The 18,201-nt window shown below is 45.0% G+C and overlaps 1 protein-coding gene and 1 long non-coding RNA gene across 7 annotated transcripts in view; one reads left to right on the top strand and one right to left on the bottom strand.

Annotated features, from left to right (window-relative positions):
* Positions 1-13,952, bottom strand: part of CPNE8 (copine 8) — a gene marked incomplete at its 5' end in the record, with an annotated part of 57,636 nt that extends 43,684 nt beyond the window's left edge. For all 4 annotated transcript variants that reach the window (XM_083399777.1, XM_083399778.1, XM_083399780.1 and 1 more), the window contains one exon: positions 13,819-13,952. In XM_083399777.1, coding sequence (XP_083255903.1) covers positions 13,819-13,952 — 134 coding nt within the window. The remainder of the gene's footprint in view (positions 1-13,818) is intronic.
* On the top strand, positions 4,753-17,683 carry LOC310658254. 3 transcript variants are annotated; one of them, XR_014502132.1, is made up of 4 exons: positions 4,753-9,067; positions 9,118-14,666; positions 15,680-16,028; positions 17,251-17,683. It is a non-coding gene; the product is annotated as an uncharacterized lncRNA (long non-coding RNA). The 3 variants fall into 3 exon arrangements; XR_014502134.1 differs by lacking the exon at positions 4,753-9,067 and having other exon boundaries at positions 14,283-14,828; XR_014502133.1 differs by lacking the exon at positions 4,753-9,067 and having other exon boundaries at positions 14,205-14,666; positions 15,680-17,683.
* The last annotated feature ends 518 nt before the right edge of the window (positions 17,684-18,201 follow it).

The following is an 18,201-nucleotide window of genomic DNA, read 5'->3' as shown; positions in this document are numbered from 1 at the left end:
TCTGCATGCTTCGCGCATGTGCAGAAGTGGCGCTCTAGTGCGGACTTTTCAGGGTGCAAACGGCACCCCAGAACGGATTGAGTCCGCAACTAGAGGTACCACTGTACCTGGGAGACTCCATTTTCCATATCCCTCAGCTGGAATAGCTGAGTATTTTTTTCTTCCTCCCTGCTTCTTGTTTCTTAGCCAGTTCCATAAGAGTGTCTCTCCTCTTATCCCATGACTGACAAGCTCACTCAAGAGTCTGGTGAGGGACTTTATCAAACATTTTCTGGTATTCAGAGTACACATTGTCAACTGGATCACCATCTATATGCTGTACTAATTGGCACTCTCAAAGAATGCTAAGAGGTTAGTAAGAAAGAACTAAGGGCTTATCCAAAATTATCTTTTCTCTGCTCTTTCCAGACATGGTATGCAATTTAAAGCTCCATGTCTATACCCCCCTTTTTTTGTTGCTCTGGAACTTTCCCTGCTAAAACCTGCTCTTTAAAGTTCAATTGGAGCAAACATCAATCTGTGGAAAACCGAAATTGGCGTTTGCTATTATTCAACTTTATAGGGCTGGTTTTTATGGGGAAAGCTCAGCACAAAAACCAAAAACAAAATGGCTCAGACATGGAGAATTAAAGCACAGACCTCTGCCTGGAAAGAGCAGGGCAACACGCAAGTGCGGATAAGTCCTTTCTTTTGCAGAAGCAATTCTGATTCTGCTCAGCAAAATGCTTTGTAATATTATCTTCAACAATGTTTTCCACCAGTTTTTCCTGGAACTAAGCAATCTGTCATTTCTTAGATCCTCCTCACCCCCAGATCCTTTTTTAAAAAGTGGCATTACACAGGTCACTTTCCAGACCTCAGTACAGAGGCTAATCTTAGAGGCAAGTTACATATTTTTGATATAAGATTAGAAATGTCACATCTGAGTTCTTGCCATCAGGACCAGGTTATTTGTCAGTTTTTACTTTGCGAATGAGACCCGGAAACACAAAGCTTCTCTGCAAATCTTATTTTCCTCCTTTAGCATACCTTTGACTCAGTTGCCATTCAAACATCCAGCCACCTCCCTAGCGGGTCTCCTGATTATTATTATTATTTTTTAAAGTTGGTGTTGTTTTCATGCTTTTAGCAATATGTTCCTCAAATTCTTTTTTAGCATACCTTATTGTTTGTTTGTATTTCTTTTATCAAAGTCTGTGTTCTGTTTCTCTCATTTGGACAAGACGTTTTTCTTGGTCCTGGTGGTTCCTTTCCTGATCTGTTGTATACAGTCTAGCTGAGCTTCTAATATTGGGATTTTAAACAACCCCAAGTATTTTGGAGAGATTAGACCCTCTTGACTTTGGCTTTCAACTTCCACAGCCTCATTTTTAGGAAGTTTCCTCTTCTGTGTAGGAGATTTTATCAAACAAACCTAACAATACATATTTGCTAGTTAGTATGTGAATGAGTAGGGACGCGGGTGGTGCTGTTGGTTAAACCACAGAGCCTAGGACTTGCCGATCAGAAGGTCTGTGGTTCGATTCCTCGCGACTGGGTGAGCTCCCGTTGCTCGGTCCCTGCTCCTGCCAACCTAGCAGTTCAAAAGCACTTCAAAGTGCAAGTAGATAAATAGGTACTGCTCCGGCGGGAAGGTAAACGGCCACATGACCCGGAAGCTGTACACCGGCTCCCTTGGCCAATAAAGCGAGAGGAGCGCCGCAACCCCAGAGTCGGCCACGACTGGACCTAATGGTCACGGTCCCTTTACCTTTTTACCTTTATGTGAATGAGTTAAGGACCACTGAGTTGTTACTGCTAGAATAGGCTCAGTAAAGTCATGCCTCCTCTTCTCTTGAGAGGGAGGAAGTGAAGCCTGTTTCCAGTGCCCCCCACCACTTTTACAGCAAGCCATGGAGACAGACGAGCCTGGTACTTTCCAGGCCATGGGTAGGCAAACTAAGGCCCGGGGGCCAGATCTGGCCCAATCGCCTTCTCAATCTGGCCCGTGGACGATACGGGAATCAGCGTGTTTTTACATGAGTAGAATGTGTGCTTTTATTTAAAATGCATCTCTGGGTTACTTGTGGAGCATAGGAATTTGTTCATTCCCCCCCCCCAAAAAAATATAGTCCGGCCCCCCACAAGATCTGAGGGACAGTGGACCGGCTCCCTACTGAAAAAGTTTGCTGACCCCTGTTCCAGGCTCTGAAGCTATAATTGCTGTATTTCTACTAAGAGTGTTTTACATGCATTATTTTATTGCTGCTGTGTAAGGAAAATGCATGTCTGAGACGAAGAAACTGTAAGTAAAGCATTTCAAACTTACTTTGCAGTCTGTGGTGTATTTATTGAAAAAGGGGTTAAAGGGGGTCAGCTGCCTTATGCAGCTGAACAAACAGAATAAATAAGGTTTAATAGCCTATTCCTGTGCTTCATTAATCTGCCTAATGATGGGACTTAATATTCTGCTACTGGGGCTGTCTGTGTGCTAGCCTCACATTTTAAAAACAGACACCAGCTATTTTACTTTTGTTGTGTGTCTCTAGAGGATCAAGTATAATTAATATATTCCATCAGGCTTATGTTATGCCCATCATATCTACGTTGTCCTCTCAGACCAAGCACTCCAGTTCATCTATCTTGGCTCAGCAGCTTCTAGCATTAGCAAATAAACACTTATATATACTGTAGTATCTTTCACCAAGTGTCCTTGGTACTTGAACTTTAGCCTATAGCACTCTAGCCCCTCTAAATCTCTAGCATATGTCAATGCTAAATTCTACCTCTTCCCAATTTAAATACTCTTATTTTTTTTCACCTTCATCCCATGGGGAAGATATAATCAAAACCAGACCCTCCTCGGCTCTTATCAGCTTCCCTTCCCAATCAGTTTCTTTATTTAATTATATTCCTTACCCACCCTTCACAAGGTCTCAAGGCAGGAGGATGACAACAATAAAAGTTTTATGGTAGACAATATCTTGCTGAGTAAAGAAATAAAGTGGGTAGATAAAGTCTTCAAGCAATGTATGACATACAAGGGAAAACCATAGCTGTCAACTTACAGATTTGAAAATAAGGGACCAGCAGCCTTGAAAATAAGGGACCAGCAGCCAAACAGTTTTGAGCCTAATGCACTGCAGATCATTTACCCTGGATCTTACAAGAACATAGATCACGGTAATAAACCTGTAGCTGGCACACAAGAGCTTTCTCCCCCAGAAGAAATGTGAACATTCAGCATTAACAGCCAAACTTAACAGTACTTCTGAACTACAAACCTGCTCTTTAAGAGGAAGTGCCAACCTCATCTAGAAAAGGCTGTGTACCACTTCCTCAGGCCGCTGAATTCCTAATTATTAGTGGATCTGGCTTGTCCGGATTGAGTGGTTTCTTATTCACATCCCGCTTTTCACAGAATATAGAGGTCTGTCCAGTTTTTCTATCACTCCTATCAGTTCAAATGCAAGGAAGGCCGATTCAAACTATGGTTTGAGAACCAACCAGATCATAAACCAGAGTTTGATCCTGGCTTGTTTAAAACTAACCAAAGTTTCCCAAATTTGGATCTTAATCAGGAACTCTAGTTAGCTTAAACATGGAAACATCCAATCTCTTCCACATAGTTGTGTCAGAGGGGGGAAGAAGGGATAGTGTGAGCCCGGTTCCTGCTGAGACTCATTCATGCAATGATAAACTACAGTTTAGCATTAAGTCCCCAAAATCTCAATTCGTGATAAAAGACACCATTAAAAATTGTATGATATTAATAATGTTTTCTGTAGCTATGGTTTTTTTCGACTGGACTGTAGTCAAACAGCTGAACTTTGAAAAAGACACACTATGATCACTGTTTATAGCCATAAAATAAAGTTAATATTACAAATTCTTTAAAGTGTTTTGCTTGTTATGGTGATTACATTGTATTCAATATAGCACTAAAGAAATTGTCCTGTAAGTATAAGCATTTCTACTGGTCTGATAGAATGATCTCCCCTCTCACCCCTTGCAAAAAGGCATTGTCCCAACCCTCTGGGATAGATCTGGGGAGGGCATAGGGGAATGGGGGGAGGGGAGAGAATAACGGGGAATTTCCATTGCACTAGCAGGAATTGTGCTAGTTTCTGTTAACATAACTATTTAGTTGAATACAGCACAATACTACTTTGATGCCAGGTTACAAAACTAAACAGAGGTAGCAGTCATGAAAGTAACTGCATAAAAGTTGCTACCAACTTTGTTATTCAACATATTTATGTTAGACATTTGTAACCTAAGAGAAACACCCACACCATTTTTTCTAAAGCTTCCTTGACTGCTTGCTTGGAGCAACTTACCAGAGGCAACCTAAGAGGTATCTATTTATACATCTCTCCTCACACTGCTGATTTATCCAGAATCACTCAGTTTTCTACATGCAAACCTAGGCACAGGGGAACTGGCTCAGAACAAACTAATGATACAGGAGTAGTAGAATGAGGAAAAGAACAGGTGTAAAAGGAAGTTAACTTGCAATGTAAAAATGGCTTTAGGGTCATACTCAACAAACCAAAACGGTTGCCAAATCTACATTATTGTAGACAATAGGTATGTAAAGCTGTTTCGTTTCTGTGATTCAACATGGTGGTGGATAAATCTTTTTTATATATACATCATAAGCAGGAAGCTAACCAAGGAAGTGGTTGGACAAGATGGACATGATGAATGATAAGTAGCAGGAAAGACTTCTTTTGATTGATATTCACTGTGGATGATATCTGCTCTTAACCCTTTTTTCTTTTTTGAGAATGAGGAGGAAGGATGTCTGAAGAAGGGATGAGGGAAGCTCTACATTAGGAATAGGAAAGAAAGATCAACATGGGGATCTGCTGTGCCAGTGAATTCTGCTGCCTGAGGCGGCTACCTCACCTTGCCTCAGGGGTGGGCCAGCCCAGCTTTGGGGCATTGCCAAATAACCACATGTGGCTAAATGAGCCAGTTACATTACAATTATTATTATTTTAACAGCAAGCAGTTCCTTCACTCATGGAGGGGCTTTTTAGAATGTGTGAGCATGTAGGGGTGCTCAAGTATACTCTGTGTTTTGATGGAAATGCAGTTAGGCATGTGTGACTGTATATATGTGAAGTGTGTGTTCACATATATGTGTAGGGAGAGGGAGAGGGAGAGAGAGAGAGAGAGATGTATGTATGTGTGTCTGTGGTTTGTACAAGTGCAATGAATGTGTATTTGAATGAGAGAAAGTGTGGCCATCCTGTATATTTTTTCCTGGTACTGGGAAATGTTCCGTTATTACAGCAAAAGTAATGGGCAGGGATCAAAATAGTGAAATTTCCACAATCAGGATCAGCAGGACATAGGTGACCTCCCATAACAAGTATAAGGATATCCAGTAAGGGAGAGGAGCAATGACTGTATTTCTTCTGACTCTGTGTTATGCCACATGACCATGGTAGCCATTTTGTGGCTGGCGCCCACAGCACTTTCTCAAAATTCAAAATGCGCCTTCTGATTTAAAAAACTTGGCAATCCTTAGAGTAGACAATATTGGACTAGATGGACCAGTATGTTGACAGTATAAAATCAGTGTGGTTAGATGCACTTTTGGTCTAAACCAGAAAACCTCTTCTAATATTTAGGAGTCTTACCGTCACTAAATTGTGACCAGGTCAAACATGAAATATTTTTCTAGAATATTCACATACGTTCTTGAAAGAACTGCCTATAAAAAGGGTATGTGCTGTATACGGGAAGATTTATAAGACCCAGGTTTAAATCTCAACCAGACATTAAGGTCATTGGGTGATCCTAGCCTGTCACTCTCTCTCAGTCTAACCTACTTCATGGAATTGCTATGAAGATAAAATGTGTGGTGGGAAAAGAGGGGACATGCATTTAATACTTCTTTCCAGGATGGGATACAAATATTCAGTGTGTGCAAATATTTTATATAGATATACTGTATAGACACACACACAAAGAGAGAGAGAGAGAGAGAGAGAGAGAGAATTCTTCATGTACCTTGTAAAATGGTGTCAGGCTCACAAAAACTTATGCAACAATAAAATAAGTCAGTATTTAATGTGTCACTAGAATAAATTTCTTCTGCTTTGTGTAACTTAGCCTATCATACTGAAAAGTTATTTAGATATATTTTTATTTCCTTAGCTAAAAGCCAGCTGAATGTGAATATGTATCTCAACATGTTTTTACCAAAACCTCAAGTGCCATGCATTACACATTTGAACAAAACCTTAAGAATATTACCCACATAAAATACTGCAACTGATCCATTTTTGACATTTGAATGCATTTACCTTGAAATAGACAATTAATTCAAGTAGCCACTCAATCATTATGTTTCTGGAGTCAAATATAAGTATGTTGCTCTAAATACATGTTTCCAAGAATGGCATAAACCTCAGAGCCTCATTTTATGTTTACTATGGATTTCTAGCTTTCATGCTTTCAAAAAATAAACTTCAAACACATGGGGGCAGTCTGTTTACCATGAGAAATTTGCTTCATTGGCTCAAGTCAAAAAACATACCACACTATGGTTAAGAAGGCTAATTTTGGTTTACTGCAATGTCTGAATTGGCAGCCATTTTTGTGACTGGCTAGCAAACCAGAACCATGGTTTTATTTTGCATTATCTATGGGTTATCATGGGGACACAGGTGGTGCTGTGGGTTAAACCACAGAGCCTAGGACTTGCCGATCAGAAGGTCGGCGGTTCGAATCCCCGCGACGGGGTGAGCTCCCGTTGCCTGGTCCTTGCTCCTGCCAACCTAGCAGTTCGAAAGCACGTCAAAGTGCAAGTAGATAAATAGGTACCGCTCCGGCAGGAAGGTAAACGGCGTTTCCGTGCGCTGCTCTGGTTCACCAGAAGCGGCTTAGTCATGCTGGCCACATGACCTGGAAGCTGTACGCCGGCTCCCTAGGCCAATAAAGCGAGATGAGCGCCGTAACCCCAGAGTCGTCCGTGACTGGACCTAACGGTCAGGGGTCCCTTTACCTTTATGGGTTATCATGCTGACTGAACTGACATACCAGAGAGCCACTGCTTTCTTTCCAGAGGCTGCTGCACCTAGAGATTTGAATGCTGATCATACAGAAAAAAGTATCAAACTACAGTTTCTTCTGTTTGGAAACCCAAATGTTTACAGTGGTACCTCAGGTTACATACGCTTCAGGTTACAGACACTTCAGGTTACAGACTCCACTAACCCAGAAATAGTACCTCGGGTTAAGAACTTTGCTTCAGGATGAGAACAGAAATTGTGCTCCAGCGGCGCGGCAACAGCAGAAGGCCCCATTAGCTAAAGCGGTACTTCAGGTTGAGAACAGTTTCAGGTTAAGAACGGACCTCCAGAACAAATTAAGTTCTTAATCCGAGGTACCACTGTATTTGGATTCTAAACTAAAGAAAATACAAGCCATGGTTTGGTATGATGTCTAATTATGTCTATGGTGCAACCAATTTAAGGGTTTCAAGGCATCCTAACAAGATTGAGCTTGATGCAATGGAGCTTGTACATCTCCAATGATAATTAATTTTTATGTGAATCATAAATCACATAACATGTGCACACTTGCTATTATGGCAAATGTGCTATTAATACTGAACAGGTTCCCTCTTGCTGATATAGTACAACAGGCACCTGTCTTGAAAGAAATTAAAGGCCCATTTTTTATGCTTAATTCCCAAGTTGCTAAACCAGGAAATGTTGCTATCAGCAGAAAAAGAGCAATGGGACTGAACCTGGTTTAACAGGAGCTAGGGAAGGAGTTGTCGTCGCGGCACTCCTTGGTGTGTGGAGTGCCACAGGGTGCAATCCTTCCCCCGATGCTATTCAATATCTTTATGTGCCCCCTTGCCTAGATTGTCCGGAGTTTTGGGCTGGGTTGTCATCAATATGCTGATGACACCCAGCTTTTTCTGTTGATGGACGGCCGCCCTGACTCTGACCAGACACTTGGAAGCTGTGGCTGGATGGCTGCTTGGGAGCCGGTTGAAGTTAAATCCTTCAAAGACAGAGGTCCTCTGGCTGGGTTGGGAAGACATGGGTTTGGGGGCCAACTCCCATCTCTGCGGGGCCTCAATTAGTGTCAGTGCCTTCTGTCAAGAGTTTGGGTGTAACTTTTGATGCCTCCCTTTCTATGGAGGCGCAGGTTGCAGCCACAGCAAAGGTGGCACTTTTCCATCTCCGCCATATTAAGCAGTTGGTCCCTTACCTTTCTTGCCCTGATCTGGCCCCAGTGATCCATGCAACAGTCACCTCCAGGCTTGATTATTGTAACTCGCTCTATGCGGAGCTGCCCTTGAAGCTGAACCAGAAACTCCAGCAGGTGCAAAATGCCATAGTGAGGCTCCTTACGGGGTCCTTGTCGCGGGATCACATTCATCCAGTGCTTTACCAGCTGCAGCGGCTCCCGGGGAGTACAGGGTTAGGTTTAAGGTGCTGGTTTTGTCCTTTAAAGTCCTATGCGACCTAGGACCCTCATACCTACGGGACCACCTCTCCTGGTATGCCCCGCGGAGGACTTTAAGGTCCATAAATAACACCACTTTGGGGGTCTCGAGCCTCAAGGAGGTTAGATTGGTCTCAACTAGGGCCACGGCCTTTTCAGCCCTGGCCCCGACTTGGTGGAACGCTTTATCACAAGAGACCAGGGCCCTGTGGGATTTGACATCTTTCCGCAGGGCCTGCAAGACGGAGCTGTTCCACCTGGCCTTTGGCTTAGACTCACTCTGGCCCCTTATATGGGATTCGGTATATAAATTTTCCCTTGGCCCATGTAGGACCAGAATGGATAGCTGGCTCGGGTGAATATCTGATGTTTCCCCCTTTATGGTCTTGATTTATGGTCTGCTACTAAAACGAGGCTGTATTTTAAGCTGTATTTTAAGCCGTATTTTAATTAACTGCCAGTCCTACCATTGGCAAGTGACGACAGGTCCAAGCCCGACTGCTTCACTGTGTTGGCCTGGGAGCTGCCATTGCAAAGCTGCATTCTTCTTCATCACACCCCCCAAGCTGCTGCAAGCTGCAGAGCTATGGGCATGGCAGTGACTATGCCAGTCTATCAAATCCCACCACTGCCAACCACTGGTTTAGATTGCAGCTTCAGAAGTCAACTGACATTAAACCACAAGTAGACCAACTCTAAGAATGAAGTTCTACATTTTTATGGGAATCTGAGACCCGTGGTGGAGAGTGTGTTGCCAGTGCCCAGGGCAAGACAAGTATTGCACCCCGTAAACCATTAAGTGTGTAAAGTAAGGGGGGGGGGTCAAGAAAGAAGAAGTGGGGAGAGGAAAAGGTAGTGTAAGAGAGTCTCAATCCAGCAGAGGGGACAGGCTGGGGCAGTGGGTCAGTATTGGAGATGCTGGGTGAGCTGGCCAAGAGCACAATAGCAGTGGCTGAGGAGGTGCACGGCAAGGCAGTGTGCAGCACCAAGTACTTGCCCTTGTGGAGGTCTCTGCCACTGCTGTGTGCCATGTTGAAGGGCTGCTTATTCTCCTACACCCTGAAATACCAGAGGCCACCCCTGCCGCCCTCCAGCCCCTGCCGCCTTCCTCACCCAGCCTCCCTCAGAGTAAAGCCCCAAGCAACTGTTGCTTAACTGGAGCAATAGCCCCAAAGCACTGCCTTTGCTGCTGGCTCCCCACCCCCCTTCCGTCTGCCCAACAGCAAAAGGCAAGAAGAGCACTCTGTTGTTGTTTCTTCAGTGGCTGGGACACTGCCTCAGAGCTAGGCTGCACCACACCTTGGCATGGCAGGTGCCTAATGCGAGCGGGGCTTCCAAGTAACTGAGCTGAGTGAGACTACCTCTCTCAGTTTCTCTCTGCTTGTCACCCACTGGATGGAGGTGAAGCCAAGGCTGAGAAAGTGAGATGCCTGCATGCTGCGGGAGCGTGTGTGACCGAGTGAAAGGCTGGCTGAGCCAGCCCAAACTCGCCTCTTAGCTGGCCTAGGGTGGGGCATGTGCTCAGGCGTCCCTTTGACAGCCACGGGGAGGCACCACTGCTGCCCCAATCCCAAAGGCCCAGCCTGGGTGCAGCTTGCCTCCCCACATCTCTGGACTGTGGCAGCAGCTCAGCCACACGGCCTTAATGAGGGAGCCTGTTGTGGGAGCACCTGGTTGTGCCCTTCAGAATTTTGTGCCTGGGGCAACTGTCCTTCTGGGGGCCCCACACCACTGTCTGAGACCAGTAAAAATCAGAATCTTCACAGATTGGTTTTTGTATCAATGGTAAAAGAAGCTGCATCTCTGATATAAATGGCCAATGTAGCTAATCAGAAATTTACATGGAGATTCTTATTATGGACTTTTATTAACAAAGAACTAGACAGTTCAGGCTACTTAAATGGATTAACTTTTCCCTGTTACTTGTTCCCTGTTACTTTCCATGTATACTTGGTAATAAATCTGAAATATCTGCTTATTCAAGGTTCACCACTGAGAGTGCTAAATCAGGATATAGCAGTTCATTCCAAACAAAGTATTGGGAGGTCTTCACTGATTTCCTGTGTCATGTCTGTTTCAGCAGTACTGTATTAAGGCCAACAAAACACAATAAAGTATCCACAGAAAGTGGCAGCAGATATAATAAAACTAAATACAGGCAGATAACTTATGAACTTAGATCAAAACAATCACTCTGGGATTTGGTACAGGTAAAAGGTACAGTAATGGTAAAGGACCGGTAACTCCTATCTTCTGAAGGATGGGCTGTTTGCTTGGTTTTTAATATTTGAATCAAGTTCCCTACAAATCTTCCTAATCCTGGAAGCACCTATGCTTATTTATTATAATACTGTAGCACCTCCTGTTTTCTCCTTATGCATGGACCAGTCTGTTAGAGGTATCAAACATGGTGGAAGCTGCCAGAGTACAGGAGTTACCGTATACTAGAGACACATACTCAAGATAACTGATCTATATTAAGTTCTCTTAATACTGTCAAATTTATGTATTTTAAGTGTTTCACAGTTGGCATGAGATGAGATACATTAACGTATACTGTGAAGTAAAAAAAATGTTGATGGAAGCAGGGAGTCTGATTCAGTGGCATAGACATTGCCAAGGAAAGGCAGTCTGGAACGGAAGAGTTTTCAAGACACATTTGCAGGGAGACCTGCACTGTGTGGGCTATGTAAAGCAGAAAATACCTTGTACTTACAAGCAAGATGCCAATGGGTAAAAAATGTAGCTTTCAACCTAAAAAATCAGCTACAGGTGAAAACAGAATCCTAACCTTGAGTTGGTGATTGCAGCTGTGTATAGGAGGTGGTATTCATTCTGGGTTAATGTTGTATAAGACACAGATGAATTTCAATTTTCTTCCAGTGCCATGATTCTAAATCTAAACAAATTACATCTATAGAAGCAGGCTTGGTGGGGGAGTGATTTTTAAAGAACATCAAATTATGTTTTCGCGGAAATGCAACCATGAAAAGAGACGAGACTGTTGCCTTTCACCAGGACTTCCATGACAACTCTCCTCCAAAGAACTAGTAAAAACCAGATCACACCATGTTTTGCCAACATTTGATACTGGTCTTTAACTATTTTTGGTGACATGACAAATATACCTCTGTATTGCAAACCAACACACAAAGCTCCTGGTTTATTTTATCATTAAACATTCAAAAATAAATGCTACAAAACCTAGAAAATACTCCTGAATAAGAAAGGACTACTCCGTTTCATCTGATTTTCTTGATGAAGGCCTTTGAAAATGTATAGAAGCTATAAATGAATTGTACTCCAGGCATAATCATTCAAGAAAAAAATGAAAGCCAAAAGAATTTTCCATGTTTCTGAACATGAATAATTTACATATTCTTCAATTAAAAGAGTTATATGAGAAATAAGTTACGAATCTTTGTTTGAGCTCCAAGATAGGAGACTCTGTAAAGATTCCTATTAAAATAAAAAAGAGGCAACCATAAAAGACAAAGGATGCTGACTTCATAATATGCACTACCAATTTCAATTTTCTCTCTCAATAGTATTTTGATTCAACTATTCTCTTGCCTGAAATGCCACAATAACTGTATTTTAAAGGGCTAACATTTCATTTTTGGCTACAGGAAAAAGGATATGGGTGGGTGTGGAGAAAGCTGTTTGAATGGCCTGCTCCTTAACAAGATTTCAAACCAATTACTTCAGGATAAATGTAATTAAGAAATCTGTCTCCAGAAGTAAGTAACAGGAGCATACAATACACTTCTCATGTTTGCACTGAGATAATCCAGTAAACATTTCCCTGCAATTTACTTCTTACTGTAACAGATAGCATTCAGTCTTCTTGTACCCTGATTTACAAATTCTCAACTGACCCATTACCAAAGCAAGAGCAGGAAGCTCTTTAGCAAGCTCACAAATTATGCAAAAGGGCACTGCAAATAAATCACATGGGGCTAGTGCATGAAGAAAAGCAAACACTAATTCCATCATCTTCCTCAATTCACTCCAGCACAAGGAAAAATACTGTCCCTCTTTTTTAATCTCATTCAAACTGGGAAGGGGGGTTGTCCGCAGAGGCAGATATGTTTCAGATCCTTATCCAATTCATTTTGTTCAGAAAGGAAAAGGGATTTTCCACATTGATCCACTACAAAGAGATGGGAATTGTCATCCCATCCGATCCCAGGAGATCACCAATGGAAATTCTGCATTTCACGCACCTCTAGGAAAAATTGTGGTGAAGAGGTACAGAGCTGTCTCCTAATGTGATCTTGTCTTACACCCAAGGAAGAGCAAGCCTGGTGAAATAAAATTGTGGGGGAAGACAGGCAGAACAGTTTCTTGCCCGAGTTACATAGAGAACACCACCAACAGAAAAAGGAATTTCTGGTCTAGAACGCAAAGGAATTACACACCCACTGCAAGTCTAACACCTACATCATCAACAGGAGAGGATATATGGCACCAAGGCAAGTGCCACCTCAGGTAGAACAAGAAGTTACAGCTTAGCCTTACCACATCCAGCGAAGGGAAATATTATGCTGGCGTATTCTTTTTCCTTTGCCACATAATTGCACAGAGGAAAGACAGGACACAACTTTCCATCACAGTGCATGTGTGTGTCGCACTAAGAAAATATAACCCTTTTTCTGGAGGTGCCACAGGTAGATCAAGATGTGATAGCCTTCTACTCCCAGAGCAAGTAAGAATCACAGAATTGCAAAGTGCTCAGAGGGTCATCTAGTCCAACCCTCTGCAAGAGGGATGTTGTCCTTAATCACTGTCGCGATCCATGTTTATTTTAAGCGGACTATTTTCGTCGTGGTCCGTTTCAAGGGCCCCGGGCACAACGCAGAGACGCTATTCATCGCAGGCACCCATATTGCACGGAGGAGACACCTTTTCAGACAAACCAGCATCCTGCGGAGTGGGACCCTCAGGATCCCACGGAGGCCGGGGTTGCTCGTGGGGCAGCGCGATTTCCAAACACGGGAGCGGGGGGGGGGGAGGGTAGGAGGAGGGAAACGTGTCCGCGCTCCTTCCCTACGTGCCATGGGGGAATTCCACATCCAGGGGGGCACCACGGCAGGGAGGGATCTCGCCTCCCCCACCGACACGCCTTTCGCTCCCACACACTCGCACTTCCCGCCATGGGGGGGGGGTCAACAACACGAGACTAAACCATGGTTCCCCGTTCACACGTTCGTCCGCCCACGCCTCAAACAGCAGCGTTTTCCCTCACGCGCTCCGACCCTTCCACTTCCCCGTCCACCGAGGAAACCACGACGAATATCCACAGAGACACCGGCACCCCCCCACCCCCCCCACAAAAAATCTTTGTTTATCTCCCCTCACCTGCAGGACACCGACACCTCCACTCGGGTAGCCGGGACGCTAGCGCTGAGCGGGTTAAAATCCCCCACGGACGCCATGTTCCCGTATCTGTCCAGCTTGGACAGCTGCCCCAAGAGTTTGTCCGGACCGAACATGGGGCAACAAAAAAGAAGAAGAAAGGCGGGGAAGGAGGTGGCGCTAACGGAATTTCCCGGGCAGGGCGAGGCGAGGCAGGGCGGAGAAGCCGGAGAGAGAGAGAGAGAAGGAGGGAGGGGACCTGAGGGGCCGAGCGAAGCGGCTCTGAGGGAGCGCGCGGGAGACGAGGAACGCCGACTGCCGACTGACGGGAAGCGAGCGAGCGAGCGAGCGGGAAGAGCGCGCGCGCGCCGGGGAGAGAGTGTGTGTGAGTGTGGTTTTGTGTGTGTGACGTCACTGTCGGGGGGGGGGTTTGTCGCGCGTGACACCCCCAACCCCCCCTCAAGATGACCGTTGGAACCGGGAGTTCCTCCTAACGGTCCCCGAGGGCGGCGCGAGGCTTGTTTTCCTTATGAGAGGAGGAGGAGGAGGAGAAGCCGCCGCCGCCACTTCCCCGTAAAGTTCCACATTGTGTTTTCCAGTGCCTGGCACGGGCAAGGCAGGCGAAAGGGCGTCCTGAAAACATCCGCGCCGAAGAAAGAAAGAGAAGCGCGGGGAGTTGTTCTCTTCCGCGCCTGACAGGAATTTCGCCTCAGCGAAATAACGACGACGAGTCTTTATTTCGCTCGCTCGCCGGCTCTCCTCCGTGTCGCTAGTAGCTAGGCTTGCAGCCCTGCGCTTACGCGCGCACCACGCTTCGCTCCTCAGTCTGTCCCCGCGAGCTGCGCTCACACGTGCGTGTTGACTGGGCTGTGGAGCGCTTTAGGCGGAGATCTAGAGACGCCCTACTTTGGTTTCCCCTCAGAGGAAGGCTTGGCGGTAGAGAAGAGGAACCCTAAGCCCGAGCGAAAACGGAAGCGGGGTTTGATTCGAACCCAGAACCTGCCTTACCATTTGTGCGTGGTGATGGGGTGGGTTTTTTTGGTAGGGTGAATAAATGCATTTAACGTTGGTCTAAAGAGGGTGACACCTCAAAACTGGCCCAGGGGGCTTTTGGCAAGCCGGCGCCACGGTCATTTCTTCCCGTCAGAGTTTCAGCGCGCGTCTGTAGATGCCTTCCGCGTGCAGACACGCGTCGTACACGCATCTGCGAGAACCCACCGCCACGCACGTGTCCCGTGTCCCCCCCCCGCATTGGCAGCTGCTGCGCTGCCCACGAAAGTTCAGGGAGCAGCGCTGTACTCCCAAGTCCCACTAAACCTCAGTGCGCTTACTTCCGAGTAGACACGCGTAGGATTGCATTGCGCGGGACTGGCTTGTGTTTGGCCCGGATACGCCGGAACCCAACAGCTTGGCAGGAAATGCCCTTTGGAATAAATGCAACCCCCCCCCCCCATTACGAAGAGGGTTGCGAAATTGTTGCACGTGTCAATGGAATCGCAGCGGAAATTCCGACAGATCGCGGGAGTTTTTGTGCAATTCCCCCCCCCCTTATGAAGGGGAGTTGGCATCAGCGCAGTAAAAGATTGCACAACAGAACAGTAACATGGGCTAGCCCGAGAAAAAAAAGCAGGCTCTCCTCCCCACCTCCTAATGCGTGAGTCATCTCACGTTAATTTAGAAAAAGTATAGAAATAGCACGTTAAAGAGCAAATGCATTCTCAGGAAGTTGTTGGCATCGTTGTTACCAGAGTAGCTTCCAAATGAGACGGGGGCGGAGAAGGGCATCGCGTGTGTGCGAAATACAGCAAAACCGGATTCAAGTCATCATTGATGGTTAAAGGAATGGTTTTTCTCTGCCTTTTAGCAAAGGGAACACGTGGACGTCTGAAACAGTGTGACGCAATAACCCCAGAGAGTTCAGCGAGGCCCAGGGGACGAGTGTAGAAACGACGGCGCGGGGGTGGCTTGCACAACAGAGCTGCAGGATCGACAGTGGGAATTCCTCTGCTGCTTGCCAAAGACAAAATGTGCTGCATCGGTTTCCCGAAAGCGCTGGGATAGGAAGGGAAGGAGGCCGGCCGTTTTCGTCACACACCGCATCTATTCAGGAGACGCGCCCCAAATGTAAACAGAGGAACCGTCAGAACAGAACACAGGCCCATTCAGCAGACGGGTGGGGCAAGCACAGCAGGAATGGGTTTCCACGTTTTGAAGTAAGTGAAGTAATGCGCTTTTAAATCCAAAAATGCCCTTAACATGCCCTAACGGCACCACTGAATTCTGAAATCCCACGCAGTTGCTCCTGTTTTTCCTGAACAATATTTATGGTGCTGGTGTCCAGAAAAGCACCTCCATTCCCAAACGCGATAGTTACCAACTTCAGAGCCTGCTGGAATTAATAAGACCATTTTCACAAGTAATACAGTATCCCATACATGCCTATTCAGAAGTCTGTCCCATTGACTTCAGTGGTAAGTGGGCACAGGAATGTAGCCAAAATTGCTTGCTCCTGTTGTTTTATTTATTGAGCTTTATAGCCTATTCAAGGTTTGAAGGGGTAACAGCCTACTACAGAAATCTGATAAATTATTTCTGTTCATCTGCATTTGAAAACAAGATCACACACAGAGAGAGTTTGCTTTGCTGAATGTGTTCATAGGATTGCTGCCTCACTGTCACTATTAGATGAAGTATTTAATAATCATGCCAGTTAATCTTCCCATGGTCATTCTTAGGTAGCCAAAATGGAAGGGAGGGGGTTTAACCCTGAGGTATGCATAAGTACAAAATAATCTGCAGCCCCATGATAACCAACCAACACAGAATATTGAGTGGTTGAGAGGTCAATTCCTGGTTCACATTGTGATGCTATTTTTCACTGACACGCCTCCCCCGAAGGCAATACTCAGAAAAATGAGTAGGGAAATCCTAAATGGTAACGTAGCTGGTATTAGGCACCAATGTGTTTATCCCTGTCACCAAGAAAACTAGAGAGGTGTTTAACTCTGCTCTAACACAGTTATTAGTGTTAAACATTTAAAAAATAACCCTGGTAATGCAAATTCCTAAGGAAATGCAGTTCATTGTTCTCCAATTACAGGTTAGAAGGGGTTGTAGTGGAGAGAAGTTAAGGTAGTCCTGCAGTGTTGTCCAAACACTTTAGGACATGCAAGTTGGGCTAAAACAGTAGCTTACACTTCTGCCAGGTTATCCATTGCTTTTATCCCCATATTAAAAGTTAGAGAATTGTATTAAACAATTCTGCTGTGTAGTTCACAGTTATACCCCTGCGGTAGGTAGGAGAGCTCTTCTGAGAGCAGGGATTCCTGTCTTTGAGCTAGCTTTTTTTTAACAACAACTTTTCCCATCCATATCAGCCATAGCCTCAGATAACACACACAAATGCATGGGATACACTGTGACATTTTGTTACAGGGCTTCACTTGTTCCCTTGGCTTCTGAAGTTCCTTCATGGAAATGCTTGCTATATACAATCTTCATAATATGGAATGAAGCTCTAACTACAACTGATCAGTTTTACTACTTGGGTCCATCCAATATGCATTTGTGAAGAAGCAGAAGAGAGACGTCTCTTTTAGCACAAGCGTGTGTCTTGACATTTTTAGAAAGAACAACCAGAAGACAGAGCAGCCTGGATCTCTGCCCATCTAGTTCCCAATGTTCAGCTGAAGTGGCCTTTTCCTCCCCCAGGCCCCGCCAGAGTGCTTCTCAGGAACCATCTTGCTATGGGAGGAGAGAATCTGGTTTTTTTCTTTACTTTCTTGTCTTTACTGCTTTATTATAGTTTTGATATTTCTATGTAAACCGCTTTGTGAGATTTGCCTGAAATAAAAAGTTCAGAATCGTTTGTTGGTCCTTATGTAGCCAAAATGATACCATCCTTGCAAAAGAGGGAAGGAATTGGCAGGCTTGGGGGAACTTTAGACTGCGGGGTGGGGGGGACCCTAAAAGGGAACCTCCCTCAGAGCGTATAATGAGGGCTGAGCATACTCAGTGGGCTTGGAATGATGTTGGGGAGGGAGAATGGAAAGCTGCGTTTGTGGGGGCAGGAATACAGTGGGATATTATAGAATATTCTGGCTGGAACAGTGAACAGGAACACTCCACATTCCATCCTGCCTATCATATACCAAACAGCCACATGAATCAGTAGTCATTGCTACTCCCAATTTGTTTCAGCAGTTCATGTGCCTCCAGGTCTCTTCTGGGAACCACCTGTTTCTCTTATTTATCCCATCTTTTTAGCTTCCATTGCTGCCCCCACCTACTTCCATCTCTCCTCCAGATCTCCTTTTATTTTGTGAAATTCACTGTCTGTAATTCATATGAAAGGTCATTTTACATGTAACTAGTGATTAGACCATT

Source organism: Podarcis tiliguerta, assembly GCF_965153285.1.
Source record: "Podarcis tiliguerta genome assembly, chromosome: 10".
Taxonomy (NCBI): Eukaryota; Metazoa; Chordata; class Lepidosauria; order Squamata; family Lacertidae; genus Podarcis; species Podarcis tiliguerta.
The sequence above is the reverse complement of the archived record's forward strand: the minus strand, read 5'-3'. Positions and strand labels throughout refer to the sequence as shown.